Source organism: Rhinolophus ferrumequinum, chromosome 10 (assembly GCF_004115265.2).
Source record: "Rhinolophus ferrumequinum isolate MPI-CBG mRhiFer1 chromosome 10, mRhiFer1_v1.p, whole genome shotgun sequence".
NCBI classification, from domain to species: Eukaryota; Metazoa; Chordata; class Mammalia; order Chiroptera; family Rhinolophidae; genus Rhinolophus; species Rhinolophus ferrumequinum.
Window position 1 is genome coordinate 27,186,373 of NC_046293.1, and position 24,307 is coordinate 27,210,679.

The 24,307-nt window shown below is 41.7% G+C and overlaps 2 protein-coding genes across 3 annotated transcripts in view; one reads left to right on the forward strand and one right to left on the reverse strand.

Moving 5' to 3' along the window:
* Positions 1-188: 188 nt before the first annotated feature.
* MANSC1 (MANSC domain containing 1) lies at positions 189-16,148 on the reverse strand. Its single transcript, XM_033118761.1, has 4 exons — positions 15,884-16,148; positions 11,699-12,021; positions 7,468-7,608; positions 189-1,553 (listed from the first exon to the last, which is right to left on the reverse strand). The coding sequence occupies exons 2-4, from the start codon at positions 11,919-11,921 to the stop codon at positions 640-642; spliced, it is 1,278 nt and encodes a 425-aa protein (XP_032974652.1). The 5' UTR covers positions 11,922-12,021; positions 15,884-16,148; the 3' UTR covers positions 189-639.
* A 5,200-nt stretch (positions 16,149-21,348) lies between these two features.
* Positions 21,349-24,307, forward strand: part of BORCS5 (BLOC-1 related complex subunit 5) — a 72,412-nt gene continuing 69,453 nt past the window's right edge. Inside the window, exons 1-2 of one of the 2 annotated variants that reach the window (XM_033116072.1) lie at positions 21,349-21,462; positions 23,374-23,517. In XM_033116072.1, coding sequence (XP_032971963.1) covers position 21,462; positions 23,374-23,517 — 145 coding nt within the window. In that variant the 5' untranslated portion in view covers positions 21,349-21,461. The other variant, XM_033116071.1, reaches the window with a different exon arrangement.

Sequence of the window (24,307 nt, forward strand, 5' to 3'; positions counted from 1 at the left end):
CTAATTCTAATAATTTAGAATTCTCCCAAAGGACCTCTTTGCTCATTGATGGGAAGGTGGGGGAGGGGGCGGGGGGGTTGTCATTTTAACTTAGGAAACATATTTTCATCATTTAATCATTTTACTGGTGGGAATAAATTGAAAGTTATCCAGCTAGACGTATGACTTACAAGAACATTACTAACAAAAGATTTATTCAAATATTTAATTGGAAGGAAATACATCTGGAATAAGTTTTATTGGAATTCACATAAAAAGGAAAGTAAATCCATTAGAATTAATATCATAAATAGTTGACTTTATTTGGAACTAGACATACTAACAAATTGGAGCCTAGAAGTCCTAACCATTTTTTTTTTTTGCAAAAAGCCAATCATTTTCCAATTTATATGGCAATTACACTTTATTACTTTAGGTAGAACTTCGTTTTCAGCTAACATTTTCGAGACAGATCACTCAAATTACCTAATTTGTTTCCTTGCCCTCCTTCTCTTCAAGGCAAAAGTAACAAGAAAGTAGTAAGGGGCATTTGCCTGTCTTCCAAATAATTCAACACTCTTAAGACCAGCGAATCAGCAGCCACTCACTACGTTTGGGCTACTAGTAACTACATGAATTAAGAGACATCTAGTTTCGTCCTTAGATGTCCACATAGATCCCATTGATCAAATAATCCAGTCTCGAGTAACGTTTCCGGCGCAGGGATTCCGACAGCATTCTACCCAAGAGGACAAGCCCTATGGCGAGGAACAGAACACCGAAGAGCAGGGTGCCAATGAGGAGCCACTTTTCAAATGGAAGACTGCGCTGGGAGGGGCCGCCTGAACTGGCATTCCCCTTGTCCTGGGAAGCAGTCTTATTCGTAGCAGAAGAATCCACATTTGGCCAAAGGGCTGTCGCCGCGTTATGGGCATCCTCTGTGTTCAAAGTTAAGTCGAAAGTTTTTCTCAAGTGCGCCGTTTCTGGTGGGCCGTTGAGGTCTGTAGCTGCCTGAAAGAGGGTAGTTGGAACGGCTGTTGTCGTCTTGCTGGCTTGGGGTGTTACCACCACATGTGTCAAAATTGTAGAAATGACTGTTGGAGGCTGAGAAGGGACTGTCATCGCAGGCCGCGCTGTGGTGGCCACCTGTGGTTGAGAAGTCATAAACGGGATGGCTGGAGCGTTGGTGGGGACGAGAAATGTGGGCTCTGGAGTGGCAGAGGTGGTATGTAGAGAAGCAGCAGTCACTGTAGTACGGAATGTGGTCACATTTTCGGGGGGCAGATGAGCTGTTTTTCGTTCTGCAGAAAACTGTGAACTCTGAGAATGGTCTTTTTCTTTATAAACAGGGAACCGTGTACTCTCTGGATCAATCTTGAATAGTTTCTCCAAGTGATTTGAGGATCCAAAGTTCTGAGAAAATGTATCTGTCCATGAGCTATCAGGGTGTTTTGAATAACCTGTCAGACGAGGGGGTATGGGAGTGACTGTTTGTGAAGACTGGCCATGGAAGAGAGAATCTTCTTTAGCTAACTCTTGGGTTTGCAAATTAGGTTCAGCCAATGATGGAAAATCTGAAAATGCAAAAAAATAAAATAAAATAAAAGGGAGACTTAAATATAAAAGATAGGTTAAGAAAAGACAAACATATCAGCTTGTTCAGTAAGTCCGCACACTGTTGATACTCGACATTGCATCGAAACGTTTACAAAAAGGAAAAACACAAGTTGCTAAATCAGAACCTGATGACTCTGCCTCTCCACCAGATGCTGTGGTTTATTTCTAGAGTGATGGGACAGAGGAGAAGAGAAATGTGTGGAGGAGAATCAGGCAAATTAAGGAAGAGGTGGGAGGAGCAGGGACACTAAGAGGAGGGAGCTCAGCCAGAGGTTTAGGAAGAGGGACCCACTGAAGGGGCCAAGGCCAGGGAAGAGAGCTGGGCCAGGGTGATGTGGTAGGAACAGGACTGGGAGAGGGAATCCCGTGTGAGGTCGGAGCTCCTGCAGGCTGTGCCATCTGGGATGTGATGACAACTGGGCAGCAAGCAATCCCTACGAGAGATTAACAGGGGGCAGGAGGCCGGTGAGAAAGGGATGTGGAGGCCATGGGACAATGAGGAGAGGAGCCAGAACCCAGGTGATTGGCTTTAACAAGGAAGAAAGAAGAGGAGGCCAGGAGGGTCTGGTCTTCTCCCACATCACTGAAGCCAGGGCAGCAGCAGAAGGCTGACGCCATTTTTCAATGGGAAAAAAAAAAAGTTTCAGTGCCACAGTCCGGGGAGGGAGGCAACTTGGGAGATTTAATTTTGACTCTCAAAGATTAACGTTTTAGAGCCAATGTCTTAGGTTCTAAGGACGATGGGACCAATATTTGAAATCATGGTGACCACACTGCTGACGTGAAGAGAAGAACATCCCGCAGTCCTGATTCCTGCTGAAGAGGAACCAGCCTCCTCTCCTCCCTGGGCATGACAATGTTTAGAATTTTGCTCTGAGTCACACACACCATTTATCGCAGCTCAAACTGCAAAAGTTTGTTAAAGCAATCAGGGGCGGGGAATGATTGAACTACTGTGCTACTTTACCATTTCACATAGATGAGAAGTACAGAAAATACAAAGAAAGAAGCAAAAGCATTTCCTAGCATTTACTGATTAACTTTCCTCTGTTCTCTTTCCCCTTTTCCTCAACTCCCCTCAATGCCAGTTCCTAAATGAGATCTCACTCTCCTCTCTCCTAACAAACAGATCCAGAGGCAACTTCAGATTTGTAATATCTTTGACTACTCTCTAAGCTTCACACCTCTAAGAGGTCCTGTAGAACTGTCACTTACTAATCCATCTAAGACGGGTCCTTAAACTACGGTCTAAGGGCCGAATTTGGCCTGCCAACTGCTTTTGTATGGCATGTGTGATGAGAACAGTTTCTACATTTCTAAGTGGTTAAAACGAATAAAAAAGAACATTTTATGACACATGAAAATTACATTAAATTCAAATTTCAGTGTCCATAAAATTTTATTGGCACACAAACATGCTCATCACTGCTTTGGGACTACAAGGACAGAGGTAAAAGTACAACAGATGGTATATGACCCACAAAACCCAAAAATACTGGCGTGAAAAGCCTGAGATACTTATTATTTGGCCCTTGACTGAGAAAGTTTGTGGACACCTGCTCCAGGATGTAGTACTGTGCTCTAAAATAGAATTTAGATGTCTGAACTTCCTCTTTCCTCCAGTAATACGCAACAATTTCTGCTGCAGGTGATACCGCATTCATGGACACAACGTCCCCATGAGATAAACTGCATCTTTATTTTTAGGTAAGATCGGTTTCTTTTTTAAAAAAAAGAGCAGGACACAGCATATTTCACTTTAAAGTTAAAAAAAAGACAATTTAAGTAACTGCTCTGTGATGTGTGTGCACTCAGAACCTAAATAAGGCCATCGACAAGAACGACCAAAACAGCTGTTTTCTTTCTCAAGAATGCAAGCTCATAAATAAAGCAAAGAAGGGGCTAGTCCCATTTCCTGATAAGATTCATCCACTGGCAAAGATCCTAGAACCACACAGGGATCCTGCACACCTGCTCCACTGACCTCACCCACTGATGTTTGCCATTGGGGCGTGGTATTTTCTCTCAGTCACGCAGACACGAGCCACAGAGGTTGCTGGGAAACAGCCCTGTGCCCTCAACCCCTTTTTTGAGTTTCGTGGCAAATGACTTCACTGTGTAAAAACCTTAGGGACTGACTATTACTTGGAAAGCAGCTGAGCAAGCAGACTCCCGATTTATTCTACTTTGGAATTCCCCTATTGTAGTCCTTGGTAGAAAGGATATCCCGCAAGCTGAAAATTTTTTAAAAATAATTCCAAGAAGCAATGGTTTTATAGCATGAACAGACTACACTGTCCTCCTTCAAACTTTCAGCCTGTAAATATCAGTCAATCAGTTATAGGAAATACAGAATTCATTCGGAAACACACCCCCCCACATCCTTATTTAATTTCACTCCAAACAGGAGGCACATAATTTACTTTTATGGGGTAATCTCAATCCATCAACCTGGGCAGATTCATAAACAGAATTACACACACAACTTGTAAACATCCCATAGATATAAACAATCCGCTGCACACTATATCCCGGGTTGGTGCCACTTTGCACCTAGCTATCAATCAACCTGCTCTGGGCTGATGACACCCCCTGGTGGCTGCCAGAAGAACTGTTGGATTCTAATTCCACTTCATTACCTTTACACTCGTCCTTAAAAGGCTTATGCACGCGCCAAGTTTCCTTTCCTCTCATTTCCGTTGGAAAGAATCTGCATACTTTCTTTGTTACACATGCATTACAAAAGCAACAATATTACAGAAGTATTAAGAAAATTATAAAACAAATTCAGCTATAATTTCTATCGTCATGTCCAGTAACTATTAACATGTCTGTATACCTTAAAGTTTAAAATACTTTTTTCATGTAATTGAAAAACAACTGGGTGTTTTTCACCAGAAATTTAGGTGAATTTGTTTATTTGTACACCTCAAACTTATTTTTTAGTATCTGCATCGTATTCCCTCAAGTGGATCCATCATATTTTACACCCAACCATGCCCTAGCAATTGGACATTTACAAGTATGCTGAGTCTAGTTTTTCAGTTTTTAAACTAATCAGACAATAAACAGCTTCAGACCAATCGTTTTTGTGTAGATTTTAATAGAAGAATTGCTCTATTAAAATCATCCATAATTTCTTTAATATTACGCTTTACTTGTGAAATAGACGATAGACACAGGGAATAGACAATGATAGTAGAAGGAAGGACAGAATGAAGAACGGGTAGTTTGAAGGGATAACAGAAGTGGAATGTGATGGTTCAACTTCCACGTGATGGGAGCTCCTGAAGGAGAAAAACAAAGGTCCCCATCGGTGTCTTGAGCCCTGACCTCTTTGGAAACTCAGACTGGCATATCCAGTCCTTCCAGGACACATGCTCGGGGGTCTAACAGGCTCTGCAATATTCCAGGTGATTAAAGAAGAACAGCAAAAAGCTATATAAACACCACAGTGCAAGTCCCCAGTGTGTTTAGCCAAGATTGCATACATTCAGGCAGGAGAAGTGAAGGAGACACAGAGATCCCGGCAGCCACCCTGGCCACTAAAGCCTCAAAAGGGGAGGAGAAGGACAAGACACTGTCCACGCAGGGTAAGGTTTTGAGTGTTTTGAGAAGCTTAATTTGTCCTCTGGCATAGTCTTTTAAAACGTGTGGTAGAATATATATACAATTTACCACTTTAACCCTTTTTAAGTGTACAGTTCATTGACACCGAGCATACTCACAATCGTGTGCAACCATCACCATCCTCACCTCCAGAACTTTTTTCATCTTGCAAAACTGAAACCTTACGTGCCAGTCTTTTTACACTGAGGCTCACGTCACTATTTAGGAAGAATTTACACAAACAATCTGTTTAAGGGAATATTTGATACATCGGGTTTTCCTGGTTGATGAACAAAACTCAGACTCACCCAGGGGACAAAGCGAGTCAGTGCCCACGTACTGAGCAGTATCATTCCCCAAAGCACCTCACAGACGGCACGATACAGTTGAGAGAGAACCCTCGACGGCACACCCATTCCCACCTAAAAGCCACTTCTCAAATTTTCCTCAGCTCAGTAGATGGTGCCACCATCCATCCAGATGCTCAAGCCAAAAACTAGGACTCAGTTTCAGTGCTTCTCTTTTCCTTGTCCGCGACATCCATGCCAGCAGCAAGTCCTGTCAACTCTACCTCAGAAACAGCCCGTATGTTTCCTTCTCTCCATCTCCTCTTCCACCGCCCTGCCCCACCAAGCCATGGCCTTTCATGGGATCTCTCCCCACCTCCTACCCAGTCTTCCCACATCCCCTCTTGCTGCTCTGTCACTGTCCATTCCCAATAGAGCGGTCACAGTGAGCTCTGAGAAATCACCTTTAAAACACTACGTTACATGCCTGCTTAAAACTTCCAACAGCTTCCCATTACCCACCTAAAACAAAAATGTCCTACCCTACCCTGGCTTACAGAATTTTCTGTGATCCCCTATCCTTCTCACTTCTGGCATATCGCTCTTTATGTCCATCGTTCACTATAAGGCAGCCAGCTGGGACTGCAGTGTTGGAACACTCCGAAACCATTCTGCCTCCAGACAGTGGAACAAGCTATTTCCTCTGCCTGGAAGGTCTTCCCACGATCGTCTCACCTCTGGCTCTTGACCGCTCAGATCTCAGTGTAGGAGTTACTTTTTCACGGATGCTTCCTCTCATCACCTCATCTAGAGGGTCCACTCAGGAATGACACTGCCTTAGCTCAATTAGCTGCATAGCACTTGTGACTTTGTTTTTCTTGATTATTTATTTATTTTTTATGGTTATTGTCTCTCGCCCCTAAAACATATGTTTCAGAAGTGACAACCTCGTTTTTCATGTTTCATGTAGTATCCTTGTATTCCCCAGGATGTAAAGAGTGCTTGGCGGGCGGCCGGATGGCTCAGTTGGTTAAAGTGCGAGCTCTGAACAACAGCATTACTGGTTCGATTCCCATATAGGCTAGTGAGCTGCGCCCTCCGCAACTAGATTGAAGGACAACAATTTGGAGCTGATGGGCCCTGGAGAAACACACTGTACCCCAATATTCCCCAATAAAATTTATTTTTAAAAAAAGAGTGGTTGGCACATAGGAGATACTAAATAATATTTGTAGTTTATTGAATAAATGACCAAATAAAATAATATTAATAATCAAGGGTATAATGACACCCTTTCTAAAACTTAAATAAAAGGAAATTTGATACTGAAAGCATTTCATCCTGAAAAATTAACAAGTCAAAATCTCACCCAAGACATAACCAAATAATTATATAATTTTTCAGTTGTTTATTTTCTGTATTCTGAACAAATATGTAAGTTCCATGAGCATGGAAATTGTACTTCCAATGCCTTGAACAGAATTTGGCACAAGGTAGATGCTCAATTAATATTTTTAATGAACTTCTCTCCAGGTCTAGACAATAAAATCCAGAATTTAGATTTCAGATAAAGTGACTGTACAATAATTCTCACCTAATGACAAACATACTAGAATTTTGTGTATTCACCTAAGTTGTAACCCTTTCAAAACAGAACACCTGTATACTTATTCCAGTGTTGCTGACACTGTTCTAAAGAGGTATTTCAAAAGGTTTCCATGAAAGGTCTGTGCACCTTTTACATTACGAAGGTAAAAACAAAACAACATACTATTGTTCAGGGGGTCTTGCACTGGAAAGAAAGGTGTTTGGTTTAATAAGTTTAATTTTAAATCCTGAGATTTTTCTGATGTGCCTCTATATTTGTGACCCCTTTCAGCAGTTCTACTTAGACTCTTTTGTAGAAAATCTTTCACATGAACCGCATCCTTAAATAATTGCAATCACAAAAGAAAAAGAACAATGTTCTTATTACCTCTGATAATCCTGTAACTCATAAGTCCCTTTGCTGGTTTCAGGGGACAGGCCTCCTCACTGGGACAGAAAAACAGGTAGCAGTTGGGTTGTCTAGTTGTTTTTCGAGTGTCGAAGATCATCAAGTTGCATGCTTTGTCCCCTGCAACAAAAGGTTTCATAAGCATTATTTTGAAATGGGATTTTCTAAGAGTACGTCAAGCATGAAGAATTTCACTTATTCTGGTGTCCAACACAGACATTTTTGGTCATTTTGTTCACTTGCTTGCTGACTGCTGAATCATTTCTTTTTCTTTAGTCACTTGAAGCCATGTTTAAAGACATACTGGATTTAAAAAGCTGAATTAAGGTAATTTTGGCAAAACCGATTTTTAATAGTACACTTAATTCTTTAGAAACAAGCCTTGCATGTACTAAAATATCTACCAAAATATACATAGAAATACTAATTTTACAATCTTTCCACAACTCACTGTTAGTTGGGCCTTAAGAAATGTATCTAACCCTAATAACTGCATGCGTCTCTTGCATCCTGAAGGCGTCTCAGAATCCTATGAAGCCATGAGCCTGGCTTTCTTGGGTGGAGTCAGTAAATTCAGCATCACACATATATGCCTCCTCCCACAAAGAATCTCAGTAGTGTATGAAATACAAAGTCCATTTTTTATTTTTATCAGTACCATTCTTCTTTTGGTTCTTTCTTTACATTTCCTCTCTTCCTTATCACTTTTGTTTTATTTTCCTTCCTTCTTCACTTTTCACTCTTAACTTTCATTTCTGGCTTTTCTTTCTCTTCCTCTTACGTCCAATAGAAATTATTCTCTCCAAGCCTCATGGCCTAAAGTTGCCTTTGGCCTCGATCTGGTGCCGTCTCACATCTTGGCTTGTGACCCTTGAGGGATCAGTATACCCTGGGTCAAGTTGAAGGTTAAGAGGCATCTAGGCTAATTATTAAAAATGATGTTCTGACAACATGAATGGATCTTAAGAATATTATGCTAAGTGAAATCAGTCAGACGGAAAAGGACAAGAACCATATGATACCACTCATATGAGGGATATTTAAAAAAAAAGCAACAAATGCACAAACAGAACAAGCAAACAACCCCCAAAAAACAAACTTATAGATACAGACAACAGAATGGTGGTTACCAAAGGGGGAAGGGGTCACGGGGAGAACAACGAGGGTCAAATACATGGTGATGGAAGGAGATTAGACTTCAGGTGATAAACACACAATACAGTATACAGATGTCAGGTGATACATCTGAATGTTGCATAACCTGATATCTGTATAATCTATTATGTTGCATATCAGAAACTTATATAATGTTATTAACCAATGTTACCCGAATCAATTTAATTTTTAAAAAAACTGCGCAAGTACTTTCTCACCACACACACAGAAGATAACTTGTGTTAACTAACTTTATTGTGGTAATCATTTTGCAATATATACATGTTTCAAATCTTCATGTTTTATATCTTAAATGTATACGATGTTATGTGCCAAACGTAATTCAATAAAGATGGGGAATAAAAACCACATGGTCTGCCAATTATCACTGTCACTTCTTCAAATCAGATAATGGTTAGCAAACAACCTTGACAGGACTTAGTTAGCTTCTGCAGGGGCTTTATCATGTCATCTCTCCACTAACCAGGTAACAAGAAAGGTACTACTATAACTTTTCCTTTCTCTGCACTGTGATAATTCTGCAATACTACTTTTGGGGGGCAGTTAGGTAAAGGCGAGGGTCCACAGTCCCCCCAGTTGTGTGCAAAATTTTGGGCCCTTTGTATTTGAGTATTTTTCTAGAGTCCATGGTTATAAACAAATTAAATTTTCAAAGAGCTTTGTGAACCATAAACAGTTAAAAACTGTTGCTCAATTAATGAGGACAAAGTGTGAGATCTATTAACTGAGAACTACAATTACCTTTGCTTACAGTAAAGCAGTAACAGTACATTTACTTGCAGAATAAAGCAGTAAACCCTCATTTCTTACTAAATGCCCATCATGGAACTGAAGAGAAAAGCAAGGTTTCTTGTGTTGCCAGGAAATACCTACAGCATTCAGTCTTGTTTTCTGGTGAAGTTTCTGTTTCACATAAATATTGATATCAACATTTAAAGAAAAACTAAAAATTTAAATGAAATTTCTGTAACTTCCATAAATCATTTCTAAAAAGAATGTCTAAAAGCATGTTGATTGGTTTGAGAAGACCACTGAAGGGTTTCTTCCTCCTGAAAGCAAATATGTGGTGTCTTTTCCACACTAGCTCTCTAATTCTTTGACTCTCCAACACCAACTGGGTGTCCTACAATTCAATTCTGACGCTACCTGGAGTTAGCAACAGGGTTAAGGGCTTAGCCCTTTAAGATTGCCCTCACTTTAGATGCCAGTCACAAGTATCAGGTCCCCTCAAGTCCCCGGGTTACTCACACTTCTGCCAACTTGGCTACAAATTCAGGTTCCCACAACTCCCCATACCCAATTCAATAACTGCTAGAACTACTTACAAAACTCAGGAAAATGCTATATTTACTATTACAGTTTATTATAAAGGATATAAATGAACAGCCAGAAGAAGAGATACATAGGGTGAAGTCCAGAAGGGGTTCCGAGTACAGGAGCCTCTGTCCCTATGGAACTGGGGCGTGCCACCTTCTGGCACCTGGATATGTTCACCAACTTGGAAGCTCCCAGAATCCACTGTTTTGGGGGTTTTTAATGGTGGTTTCAACATAGACATAATTGACCAAATCACTGGCCACTGGGGACAGAATTCAACCTCCAGCCCCTCTCCCCTCCCCAGAGATAGGGGATGAAGTGGGGCTGAAAATTCCAACATTCTAATTAAGGCTTGGTTTTTCTGGTGACTAGCACCCATCCTGAAGCTATCTAGGGCCCCCACCAAGAATCCCTATTAGCATAAACTCAGGAATGATTGAAAGGGGTTCATTATGAGTAACAAAAGAAGCTCTTTTGCTGAAGAAATTCTAAGGGTCTTAGGAGTTCTGTGCCAGGAACCAGGGACAAAGACCAAATAGATATAGATACAGACATAGACATAGATATAGATATAGATATAGATATAGATATAGATATAGATATATAGAGATAGAGAGATAGAGATAGAGATGTAGATGTAGATATAGATATAGATGATATAGATATAGATATTCCTTCCTTTTTTCCTTCCTTCCTTCTTTCCTTCCTTCATTCCCTCCTTCTTTCCCTCCCTCCTTCTTTCCTTCCTTCTTTCCTTCCTTCCTTCCTATACCACAACCCTTACAGAAAGAATAGGAAGTAAGATCTAAGAGAAACATGATTTGGTTGGCTAATAAGTAAGACTCTCTAGTCCAGCATTCACTAGCTCTTCTAGGCTCTGATGGCAAAGTCTTGTCCATCTTATTGTTTAATGTCCAGCATGTAGCAAGGCATTAGGTGCCCAATAAATTTAGCTGGTTTTTCTTTTTTTTCATTTAGAAAATTAAGACAGGGTCATAAACAACTGAAAAATAACCACTGTTTCACTTGGATACATATTTCTCTTTTCAGGTCATAGGTTTGGAGCCTGAAATATGCAAAGGCATGGTTTAAACCTGTGGGCCTTGGGATCCTTCTGAGTCATAAGACCGAGTCAGACAAAATGACTTCCCATGCCCCTTAGAGTCCTAGAAGCTGTAATAAGTGGCCTGTGGCTCCTGACTCACCTTATGCCACCAGCTCCAGGGAAGGGAGACAAAATGGAAGTTTTGTACTTCCACTTAAAAACAATCAAATGCTGATTTTCCTATGGGATGAGTTAAGAATGTTTTGTCTCAATTCCCTTTCTCTGTTTAAATGTTCTTTGTAATATCACACTGTGTTTGCAATGCTCCATGATGGTGGCAGCTAAGCATTTAAATAGGATTTTTGTTTTCAATATCTTGGATGCCTGTTAGAACATAACACTGGTGGTTCTCAACCTTTTTTCTACCCAAACACCTGAGTGATACACACACACACACACACACACACACACACACACACACACACATTCATCAATAACTTTGTCTCAGCTTCGAGGAGTGGGGACACACTTGTGGAACATTCCCCCAGCGATTCTGTCACCCAACTTTCTATCCCATTGAGAATCATTCGTATAAACTATTCAGCCACATCAACCAACTACTTATGTCACAAAACACATAGAATAAGGGGTTGCCAAGGGGCTATTACTTACCTGATATGTTTTTTGTTGAACAGCAGGAATTAATGCAGTCTGTTTGAGTTAATGTATGAATGGGCTCATTGCCTCTGATTCCCTTAGAAAGAGATGACTGGATGTCAATGACAACATCTTCTAGACTCTGAGTAGGACAATCCTGACTGGTGGACAGTCTTACTGCCAGCAAACAAACGATTACAAAAGTGTAGGTCAAGCTCTGTTCTTCCCTGAAGAACATTTTAAATTCCAGTGTAGTTTTAGTCTTCAAGATCAAGGATAACCCTCCTCTGGTCTTCTTTTGCTTCTTTAGAAGATTGCACAGATGATGGAATTTCTCTCTAGAAAATAGAAAATCATTAATGAATTTTGTTTCTTTCCACAAATCTCGGGAAGATACATTTCATTTCCTTTAAGTCGATTTAAATGATTCACAATCTATAGAAGGACAGAAATACACAACTATTTTTTATTCATTTCACTTGTAATAGATTTGAGACAACCTTTCATTAAAAATTTGGCAAAGAACTAATAAGCACAAACAGGTATACTACTTTATCAATGCTTAAAAGCTGACGTGTCTATGAAGAAAGACATATAAACAGTAGGCTTGCCTCTGAGTTTTAGACTCCTTCCTCTTCTTGCCTCTCCTAACCAGAAGGGGTAAGGACAAAAAATCTCTAGTCACTGATGAAACAGTGATAATAGGTTTGGGCATATTTCCTTTCTCAGTCGTAACAATTAGCATTTTTAAATCACCTACTGGGTGGTAGGCAGTGTGCTAAGAAATGTACATATATTGTCCTATTTAATCCTAATACTAATGCTACATAAAAGCTATTATTTTCCTTATTTTGTATGTGAGGAAACTGAGGCAGACTCTCTGGTTGCTTCTTCTCTTTAAGTATTAGACCAGAGGCAAGTAACCCTAATAATCTAATTCTATGAATTAACCTGTCAACAGGGGGAATATTATGGCTTAGCTGAAGGAAAGCTTAGGGACAGGTTTTTTTTGACACTTCTAAAAACACAAGAGTCACACTATGTATAATGCCAACCCCATTGGTAAGCTGGTTCTTCTAGGAAAAATAAAAATAAATGTTAACCTGGCAAGGCAACACCAAAAAACTATCCTCACCCCCTTACCCACTCACCTCCACATGTCCAGAATGAAAATGATTCACTGAATGATAGCCTAGAGCAGAATTACTACTTCTTAATTTTTTTATTTTAATGAACCATTTAGTAACCTGGTAAAGCTTTGGATCTCTTCTGAGAGACATGTTTTAAAATTCATAAAATGAAACATATGGGATTACAAAGGAAGCCAGTTATACTGAAATATAATTATCAAGGTAGTTTTTATTTATTTTTTTCCAAAGTAATTTTTAAAAGAAGCCTACAAAACTCTGATGAAAGAAGTCAAAGAAGATCTAAATAAATGGAGAGATTTTCCATGTTCATCAATATTGTTAAGATGTCAGTTCTTCCCAATTTGATCTATGGATTCAATGCAATCCCAAGCAAAATCCCAGCAAGTTATTTTTTGGATTTAAACAAACTGATTTTACAGTTTACATGGAAATGCAAAAAGGCCCAGAATAGTCAACACAATACTGAAGAAGAACAAAGTTGGAGGACGGACACCACCCAACTTCAATACTTACTATACAGTTACAGTCATCAAGACAGTGTGGTATTGGTGAAAGAATAGACAACTAGATCAGTGGAACAGAATAGAGAGCCCAGAAATAGACCCACACAAATATAGTCAACTGATCTTTGACAAAGGAGCAAAGGCAACTCAATGGGGAAAGAATAGTCTTCTCAAAAATGGTGCTGGAATAACTGGAGACCCACATGCAAAAAAATAAATCTAGTCATAGACCTTCCTTCCTTCACAAAAATTAACACAAAATGGATCATAAACCTAAGTGTAAAATGCAAAACTATCAAACTCCTAGAGTATAATTTAGGAGAATATCTCTATGAACTTAGATTAGGCAGTATGTTTTTAGACACAATGCCAAAAGCACAGTCCATGAAAGAAAAGAAATGACAGCTTGGATTTCACTAAAATTGAAAACTTATCTGTGCAAGACACTGTGAAGGGAACAAAAAAGAGAAGCCACGGATTGGAGAAAATATTTGCAGAACACATATCTGATAAAGGACTGGTAGCCAAAATATACAGAGCTCTTAATGCTTAACAGTAAGAAAATAACCCAATTAAAAATGGGCAAAAGATCTGAAAGACACTTCACCAAAGAAGATATAGAGATGACAAATAAACACATAAAAGGCACTCAACATTGTCATTAGGGATTTGCAAATTAAAACAAAATACCACCACTCACCTGTTAGAACAGCTAAAATCCAAAAAAACCCGACAATACCAAATCCTGATAAAAACCTGCATACAAATGTTTATAGTAACTTTACTCATAATTGCCCAAACTGGAAGCAACCAAGATGTCCCTCAATAGATGGGACAAAATGTGGTACATCCATACAAAGGAATAACATTCAGCAATAAAAGAAAATGAACTAGCAAGTCACAAAAAGACAGAGAAATCTTAATTGCATACTGCTAAGTGAAAGAAGACAGTCTGAAAGGTATAATTCTAACGTATAGAATTATATGACATTCTGGAAAAAGGCAAACCTACATTGACAGTAAAAAATCAGTGGAACACAGAGATTTTCAGGGCAGTGAAACTTCTATATGATACTCTAATGGTGGGTACATGTCATTATGTTTGTCAAAACCCATAGAATGTACAACACAAAGAGTGAACTCTAATGTAAACTGATAGACTTTAGCTAGTAAAAAAACAACAAAATAGTTTAACTCCCCCCAAAAAACAACCAGTAAATGGTAGTAGAGCACAAGTCTAATAACTTCCTTGCTAACTGATATGTCCAACTTTTGAAACAATAAATAAGTAACATTTCTCATTTTTATTTCTCCCATGCCGGTCTCTATACTAAGCACTTTACATATATGTCATTTAATCCTTATAAAAATCCTAATGAGATAGATTCCATTATTATCCCCATTTTCACTTAAAATAAAAACAACTGTTATATGTGCTTATTAACTTATTAAACAAGTGGTACATTTAATAACTGCCATAATTTTGAAGTACTGTTGAATGTAAATGATATTTTGAGATATGTACAATATGTAATTTGACATGAAAATATCCGTGATTTCTACTGGTGGCAAAACAGTTATCTCTAATACTAGGATGGCTTTTGCCTGCATGCCTCTGATAGGAAATGCCACATCTCAGTTAGAGATTAGTAAAATGTCTCCCCAGGTCAAGAATCCTGGCACAAGTTACCCTTTCATGCTGCCACATTTTGCAAGTCTTTTTTCTAGCCCTAAGTAAATCAAAACAGGAACAAAAGAGAAAAACCAGGCCAATACTTTACTTTGAATGGATTCTGACAGAATCACTCCTGAAGCTCATGGAAAGAAATCTGAATTGGCACGAAGATGGAGTAGGAGCTGTGTTTTCAGTAAGCAGCATCTGGATCGTGCCTGAACGGCGAGAGTTTATCGTATTAAAGATCCTCAACAATTATTAGGTAAATTAATTTTCTTCGAATCCATTATTATTTAGGCCTGAAAGATTCAAAATCAAGTTGAATCCTGTTGAAAGATCGAGGGAAAAGGGTACAGGTGAGAGGGAGAGGAAGCACCTGAGCTTTAACGCCTGCTGACTATATAGTTAAACGTATGTGTACTTAACTGTGTCAAATATTGGAAATCATTTTACTCACAGAATACATAACCTGACCTATTATATCAAGAGGTTTATAACCACACACACGTATCCTACAGCGTATTAGACAATTAGCAGGTTCAATAATGAATAGAGAAAACAAATCACACACACACAAAATGGGAAATTTTCCCTTCCTTTGAAGAAATGTATGTCATTCACTAAACTATTCGTCTGCCTGTCTCGATGACGACGCGGAGCCAGTGCCACGTATGACAGGTGCCCCTGGCCGGCCTGGAGAGCCCCTCTGGGATACTGCAGCGCCCACAGATCTGGGTCAGCTCTCCTTCGCCCCAGCCTGGTGCTCCGCGGGCTCCGGGGTGGGTGGAGGAGCAAGGAGGGGCGCTGCTCTCTCTGCAGGCGGAGACGCTGCCGGCGGCGGGTGCGGAGGGGAGGGTGGGGACGTCTTTACCTGGCGGCGAGAGGACCCTGGGGCCCCTGGGGTCCACCCCGTGCGAGGACAGCTCCGATGCGCTCGCCGGAAAGCAGCGGCGACTCCGTGCGAGGATCTTGGCGAGTCAGGCAGGGGATGCTCCGCAGGGACCTCCGTGCCTGGCGGGTTTGTGGTTCGCAAGTTCCTGCTTCCGTTGCAGCCACCGAAAGTTTGCCGGGGGGAAGGGCACATTCCTGGCCTACAACCCGGACCTGCTTCCCAGCAACAGCGAGTGCGGTCCTCTGGGCACCGGCGACAGACGCGAGCCCCTCCTGTCGATGGCTCCAGCGCCCAGCAGCGGCGCTGAGCCCAGGCGAGCGCTTGCGTCCCCCGCGGTCCCGGCTCCACGCAACCCCGCGCGCACAGGAAGGCCAAGGGCACGGCGAGGGGGTTGTGGGCGCGACCCTCGTGGTTGCCTGAGAATCTGCAGCTGCGCCTTCTTGCTTCCCGGAGACAAGAGAACACGCAAATACGCGGGATGAAAGTCAAACAGTACAAAAATGGACATACAGGGAAAAGTCTGGTTGTCACCCCGTGTCCTAGCCGCAGTTGCCCTCTCCACAGGCAGCCACTGAGCGCAGTTTCTCCACGTTTAAGAGTTAACGTGCGTTCTATCTGGGACATAGTTATGAGAATCTATTTCGATAACTGGAGGCCTGGAGAGTCTTCAATTAGAGTTGGCAATTCTTGAGTTAAATATGTGCAAGTCAAGCCTCAGGGAAGACATTTGGGGTTCTGCAGGATTTACTGTTTACAGATATGGGTAATAATAAAAACAATGGTGTCTATGATAGTTATTAAAATTGTAACCCTAACATTTAGCATAGTACCTGGTATGCAAATATTTAAAGTATATTTGTGGATTGAATGAGTGGAAGAGAACTTACAAGGCGCTGGTTGTACAAGTGTGTTTCTAAATCAATCCTAGCTCCCCTCCCCCCATATGCTGTGTTTCCCGCAAAATAAGACCTAGCCGGACAATCAATTCTAATGCGTCTTTTGGAGCAAAATTAATGTAAGACCCGGTCTTATTTTACTGTAAGATCCGGTCTTATTTTACTTATTTTACTATAAGACCGGGTCTAATATAATATAATATAACGTAATATAATACCGGGTCTTATGTTAATTTTTGCTCCAAAAGATGCATTAGAGATGATGGTCCACCTAGGTCTTATTTTCGGGGAAACAGGGTACATGCAAACACATACAACATTACTTAAACCACTGACACTTCACTTGCCAAGTAGTCTAACCTTTGATAATGTCTCCATCTTGGTTGGTGTGAAAGAGCTTTCAAACCTAAAGCACTTTGCAATTATAGATTATTATTCTAGTCCTGATAGAGCCAACTGCTGTATCCAACAGTTTTAACCAATAGCTACAGGAAGCATATGTTGACAAAGAATGCCCGGTCCATTGTGTGAAACTACCTCTTACTAGCTGTACACAGAGGATGACCTACTCCTGCGTTACAATAATATTAGGAAAACTTGTTTTTAAAGAGTTCTCAAAGACAAGAGTCCCACAGTGATTTCCCATTGGAAGGATTTTCCAGATGCAATAAGGGACTGATGTACCAGTACATTTTATCTCTTCAGATGATATACTTGAGGGTCCAGGGTAGAGAGACATCACATCACCTCCAGAAAGAGACTCCAACACCCATTAACAGTTACTCCCCATTTCCCCTCCGCCCTCCTACTCTTCAGCCTTAGGCAACCACTAATCTATTAATGTTTCTGTCTCTGTAGTGCATCTTCTGGACATTTCATGGACATGGAATTTACAATATGTGGTCTTTTGTGATGGGCTTTTTTTCACATTGTATAATGTTTTCAAGGTTTATCCATGTTGTAGCACATATTAATATTTCATTCCTTTTTTTGCCAACTCTATTATATGGATAGAACACATTTTCTTTAACCATTTATCAAAATATAATAATGGTGGCATAGGAGTCCCCATCCTCTGTCCCTCTACAAAGATCAACAATTAGACAGCTATCTATGAACAAAAACAGTTCTGGGAGAGCGCTGGTGTCCACTTAAGAAACTTTAGCAACACAGTAGAACATAAAACAAGATAATAACAGCACAAGAAGAGAAGAAAGACAGCCTCGTTTTGTCTGCACCACCCCAAACCAACACTGCTTAACGCCAAGAGGAAACTTCCCAACTAGAACAGAGAGCTTCCCCTTGCTGGGAAAGGAAGAGTGAGATGAGCCACCAGCCTTTAAGGGCACCGCACACAGGGCCCACTTTGGTTTCACTCACCCAGACTAGCAAATCTGAGACATATAGAGCTGGGTAGGAATAAGGAAGAAAAGCAGGGGCGATTAATATCAGCCATGCAGCAGGAATGATTGTGGTTCCCAGTGACCTGCTCTGCAGACAAGCCCAGCAACTTGCACCACTGAAGAAACCAATGGCCAGCACAGCTGCTGTAAATACCCTGCAGATTTCACCAGCTTTCACTCCACAAGTATTCCTGTTAGCAGATGACTGGTACGGTACCTGATTCCTTCCCTGCTCCCTCCCCTACTCCAATACCTGAAACCACACTGGCAATCAATTAGGCTTCTGTGGCCGCAAGGGTACAAGACACCAGCCTAGACTCCTGAAGTAGAACACAGTCACATTGCTGTGCACACACCTGGGATTAGCCCTTCAGCACTGCACTTGCATGCCACAGGCCTGAGGCCCATCACCGGCCTCCACTGTAATGCATACATGTGAGGGAGATTGGGCAGCAACGAGAAAGGACACTTGCAGCTAGTCCCTCCAACTGTGCACCTGCATACCTCTGGAGAGACCCCTGTGACTGGCCTCCACTTTGCCCTTGGTGAGAGCCAGCAGCCATGGTATTGCATACCAACAGCTGGAGATCCTGCAGCTGCCAGTGACCATGGAGTTGGCTCTAGCCCTTGCTGCCTTTCCTGACCCTCTCCACTATGTGTGTCTGCAACCAGCTCCTGCCTCTACTTAGGCCCTACATCTGGCCCTCTGCAGCCAAGTATAGGAATACCACTGGCTCTAGCCACCACTGCTGCCTGCCTTGGTCCCTAGCCATTGGACCCGGAGATGCCACTAAAGACTCCAAAAGCCTTTCCAGCCACTGTAGACACCCTGCAGTGCTCATCAAGGACCACAGCTGTTGATTCCGTGGAGCCTAGTGACCTGAGCCAAAAGGACATCATGCTCCCCTGGACTCTGCACCACCACACATTCCTGTACTTGGTGCTCTGCATCACCAAGGGTCACAGTCTGCTCCAATGTGCCTCTACCTGCAGGTGAGAATTTTCCCTTACTTAAGTCAGTCCATAAAGTCTGGAGGAGGTTACTGCTTATTCAAGCGTACAGACACCTACACAAGGCTACAGGCATCATGAAGATTCAGGGAAACATGTTTCCACCAAAGAAATACAGTAAACCTCCAGTAACTGGCCCCACAGAAATGGAGATCCAGGAATTGCCTGACAAAGAATTCAAAATAAATGTTCCAAAGATGCTCAGAGAGCTACAAGAGAACACAGATAAATAATTTAACAATATCTGGAAAATAATACAAGAATAAAATGAGAAGTTCAACAAAGAGAAAGAAACCATAAAAAAGAATTACGTAAGTTTGAAGCAGAAGAATACAATGACTGAACTGAAGAATTCAACAGAGAGCTTCAATGGCAGATGACTAAGCAGAAAAAAAAATCAGTGAGCTAGAAGACAGAGCAGTTGAAATTACCCAATCAGAGGAGCAAAGAGAAAAAAGAATGAGAAGGAAAGAAAAAGCCTATGGGACACCATTAAGAGAAACAATGTATGCATCATTGGAGTCCCAGAAGGAGAAATGAGGAAGATAGGGTAGAAAGCTAATATAAAGGCATAATGACTGAGAACTTCCCAAAGTGCCGGGGAAAGATTTGGACCTCCAAGTTCACAAAGCTTGGTCACCCCAAAATTTCAACCCAAAACATTTTTCTCCAAGACAAATTATAATAAAACTGTCTAAAATCAAAGACAAAGAACGCATTTTAAATGCAGCAAGAAAAAAAATTCTCTCATCCAAGGGAACCCCCATAAGCCTATCAGTGGATTTCTCATTAAAGATCTTGCAAACCATAGAGACCTTGCAAACTGCAGAGAATGTGATGATATATTTATCCATTCATCAGTTGATGAACCGAATATCACTTTTAGAATGAATTGTTCATCCAAAGGGAAGCATGAAAAACATCATCACATCACCATGTGCTAGGGGATGGGATACAGGATAAGTATACTTTGATGTGGAAAAGGGAGAGAAAACAAGAGCCAGAATATGAGCTATACTTCCACCTTTTACCTCCTCTCACTGCCTCAAAGGAGGGCAGATCTGCGAGAGAAGGGGAGGGCTGTGCAGTAGAACATAGTCACATTGCTTAGTGGGCCCTTCCCAGTCTCATCAATCTGGTAACTATAGCCAACCACCACCTCCTCGGAGCTTACTTTGATCTCTCCAGCACTTTTTAGTTCTATCTTCATACTCCCACAGAATACTGAACTTGCATTCATTTGCGCTTATTTCGCAGTATTGTAATACTGAGTAGAGGAAGAGCAAGAGGTTTTAAATCAGATGATACTAAATCCTAGTTCCACCACTTACTACCTGTTGACCATGAGGAAGTTACCTGTTTGTGGACATCAGGGTTGTTGTAAAAATTAAAAAAGGTAAAATAGGGGAAATGTCTGTGATATGGAATACAAGGGATTTAATCATTTAGTGAATTGGGCACTCCTTCTGAGATTATCTTTCCATATATAAGATCTCAGGGGATTTGCTTGATATTTCGTGAAGCAAATGATGTAAAATGAGTTGCAAAGTTCTGAGAATCCCAGAGCCACCCAACTCCTTGATGGCATTGCATTGCTGGGTCCATGTCCTTGACCTGCTCAAACTGGCAGTTTCCGTTTGTACTAATGGTACTCCTTTCTCTCAGCTTGTTTCAGAACGGCGCCTTGCCGATAACTGTCAAGGTGTCCAGAAAGTGTCTGGACTATAGTAGCATCCACTTTCCTTTGAACATGCACACACACTCAAACACGTGAACCAGCATTTTCTGTTTCTTCATTTTTGTCACATTTCCAGCTTCTTTCACCATCTGGTATTTTTTGTATGGTTGTCCACTGAGACACCCCCAACTTTCAGATCTGAAACAGGAGCTTTGCATGCACATTTGTGGATTCGGATCCTAAGCCTATCTAGCACTTCTCTCTATCTGTAAAACAAAGCTATAAACACTTATTTTGTAAAGTTCTAAAGATAGAGATAAAGTACCTAATGTGTGGGTGGTGCTTAAAGGTGACGCATCATTACAATAGGAAAGGGCCAACCCTTTGGGGCGGGTCTAGTTTTCAGGCGGTCGGGCCCTTTAAGGGGGCGTTGTCCTAGTGGCCTGCTAGTGTCTACCCGCCCACCCTCAGGCGAGAGGCGGTGGCCCTCTAACCCGGAACTGACGGCCGCTCGCAGCCGGCGCCACCAATCGGCATCCCGGAAGGAGCCAGCCTGCGGCGTATGAGCGAGTGAGTGAAAGCCGCGCCGCCCGCCGGTCGCAGGCACTGCTGATGCCGGGCGTTCCCCGCCCCCTCTCTTTGGGTTTCCCCTAAATGAAGGCGGGCGACTAGCGCGCAGCCGGGCCGTTCCCCAAATAAGGCATCCCCATCCCCCACCGATCGTGTTCCCTACGTGGGCTGGACGCACCACCCGCACACCGCGGTCCCCCTGCGGCGCCCAGCCTCGGCGTAGCATCCCGGTCTCGGTCCCTGTCCCTGCCCTGTCGCCCCACCGCTGGAGCGGTGACCGCCGGTCCCGCCGTTCCTCCGCTGCCACCGCTGCCGGCACCATGGGCAGTGAGCAGAGCTCCGAGGCCGAGAGCCGACCCAACGATCTGAACTCCTCAGGTCGGTGCCCTAACTTCCCACCTCCTCCAGCCAGCCCTATCTGCTTGTGGAGCGGGCTGCCTCCCAGCCTAGTGGGATCTGGGACCGGCGGACAGGAGCGCACAGAAAGCCCTCACCATGCTTTTTTCTTAAAAAAAAAAAAAAAAAAAAGCAATCCTCTGTCCTAACCTTGATTCCTCTCATGGAAGTGAGTGCCTGTGACTGCAAGCCAAGCCGGCATGGGTGGGGTGCCCATGCCCATTATTTTCAAAAACAGCTTGTTTCTTCCAGCCACAGCCTATTTAAAAGATGACCTAATTAATTATTGGCTTTAGTGCTCAGGACTGACACAGTGAGATTTATTAATAGCTCTCACAGTGGATGGATCATAGATAGGCAGGACCTCTAAGAACAGGTTCTTTCTTAAAAACGATCTTAGAGGGTTTTTCAGAAGGGATGTGTGACAGGTGTACAATCTCTTTTAACCCTTGGGTGCATTAGGTAAATTACCAATAAAGGTTAAGAGCCATTTCTTGAAGAGCAATAAAAGTAGCAGAGATTCTAGAAGAGTGAATGTCATGCCATAGGTGACTCTAGCCTCTAGGAGGCAGGGCAGTGCTGTGGCATCCTTGGATCAACCTTTAAGACTTGACTGATGAGCCTGCAAATACTACCTTCTGGAGTGTAAAAATATTCTAAAGGGTCATTCTTGCCCCAACCAGGAAGATATTTGGGGAGCGGAGGATGTCTGGGGCTAAAGAGCCCTTGATGGCTTGAATCAGTTCCCTCCAAATGGATTACGTCTTCCTAAGAGACCTGAAATTGACCTGCCCCGCCAGCAGTCTTCCAAGTGTCTGAATTTTGCATCAGCCTAGAAGGGACCTACTGATCATTTCTGACCTTGTTGGACTAATGCCTGTAACTTGAAGGGTGAAGGGAGTGGTGCTTTAGGAATAGACCCATCATCTAGGGTTGAGTTTCAGAGTTTTTCCCCCATGAGTGGGATCTGTATTAAATATACTTGGTTTGCTGTGATAGGTGGCTAGACAGTTTTGCAAGCGCACTGTCACAGTAATGGGCCATGTATACCGACAGCCCATATACCTCCAACTCTTTTCCCAGCTCTGTTTTTAGCATTGTTGACCTTGGGCAAGTCACAGCCAAATTTTGTATCCTTATTTCCTCATTGGTAAAATAGGGACAAACATCAGGAAGATCTAAGAAGTAAAAACTTAAAACACAATCTGAATACAACCAAAAAAACACAATCTGCCTATTTTTTGTGTGCTGAGTCACAAAATAGTTTTAATCACAAAAATAGTTTCATATATATATGTATCCCTGTAACGTCTGAGTTTTTTAAAATACTATAGAAAATAGAGGTTCTCCACAATTCATTTCCCTTACCCAAGCCTCCACCTCATGATAAATCCAGTTAGCGTTCTTTTTTTAAAAAAAAAATTAGGACTTTTTAATGACTACAGTGAAAACAGCGTTGTTGAGACAGGTGGCTGACTAATATGAAACTCCTGAGCGGTGTGACTCTATTTTCAGTGACTCCTTCTCCAGCTAAGCATAGAGCCAAGATGGATGACATCGTGGTCGTAGCTCAGGGCTCCCAGGCCTCACGGAACGTCAGCAACGATCCTGATGTCATCAAGTTGCAAGAGATTCCAACCTTCCAACCACTTTTGAAAGGTAAGGCCTTACATTCTGACTTATCGGGGCTTGCTGGAAAGGTTTGCATAGTCCCACCGCTCTCCCCAGATAGCCATGTGTCTTACTTATCTCCTTTAGGTCTGTACTTAAATGGCATCTTCTCTGTGAAGCCTTCCTTAACTGCCCTATTTAGAACTGCAAGCCTTTTCCCTGCCTGTTTTTCTCTGTAGCACTGAATTGTCATTGACCTACAGCATAGTTTAGTGGGTTATTGTCTGTATTTTTTTTCTGGAATGTGTGCTCCGCAGTAGTTCTTTGTTTTGTTTACTGTTGAATCCTCAGCACTTGGAGTAGAGCCTGGTATAAAGTAGGGACTGAATAAATGAATGAGGGAATGAATGAATGATGTCGGAGTTGGCCCTCTCGTGTTATATTTCCACAAAGAGATTTTTATTCTTATTTGCAGTGACTATGGGTTGATTAGTTCAGATCTATAGAGGAAATCTCCATGACCACTGATACATACTTGTAATTTTCACAACCGTTTTATATGAGAGGAGCGTGTGTGTATTGAGGGGAGAGATTATGTACAAACCATCAGCCCTCCTGATTAGTGTATACTGAAGTACTTACCTTTTAATGTGGATTTTATCATTCATTAATAATTTTATTTTATGTTTGTTAATTTTATAATAGTAAATATATTTAACTATTTTTATACCTACATTAAATAGTGGTGATTATTTTCTAATAATGGTTTCTGCTGTAAGAATCCCTTTTTCTGTTTCCCTCTTCCCCCAAAAGATTAGGATATGTAAGTGAACATAAG

Coding starts and splice junctions, on each gene's coding strand:
- MANSC1 (XM_033118761.1), bottom strand. CDS start 11,921: ATGTTCTTCAGGGAAGAACAGAGCTTGACCTACACTTTTGTAATCGTT. Junction 7,609..11,698: donor TTCAACAAAAAACATATCAG/GTAAGTAATAGC, acceptor CTTTTGTTGCAG/GGGACAAAGCATGCAACTTG. Junction 1,554..7,467: donor GAGTTACAGGATTATCAGAG/GTAATAAGAACA, acceptor TTGCATTTTCAG/ATTTTCCATCATTGGCTGAA.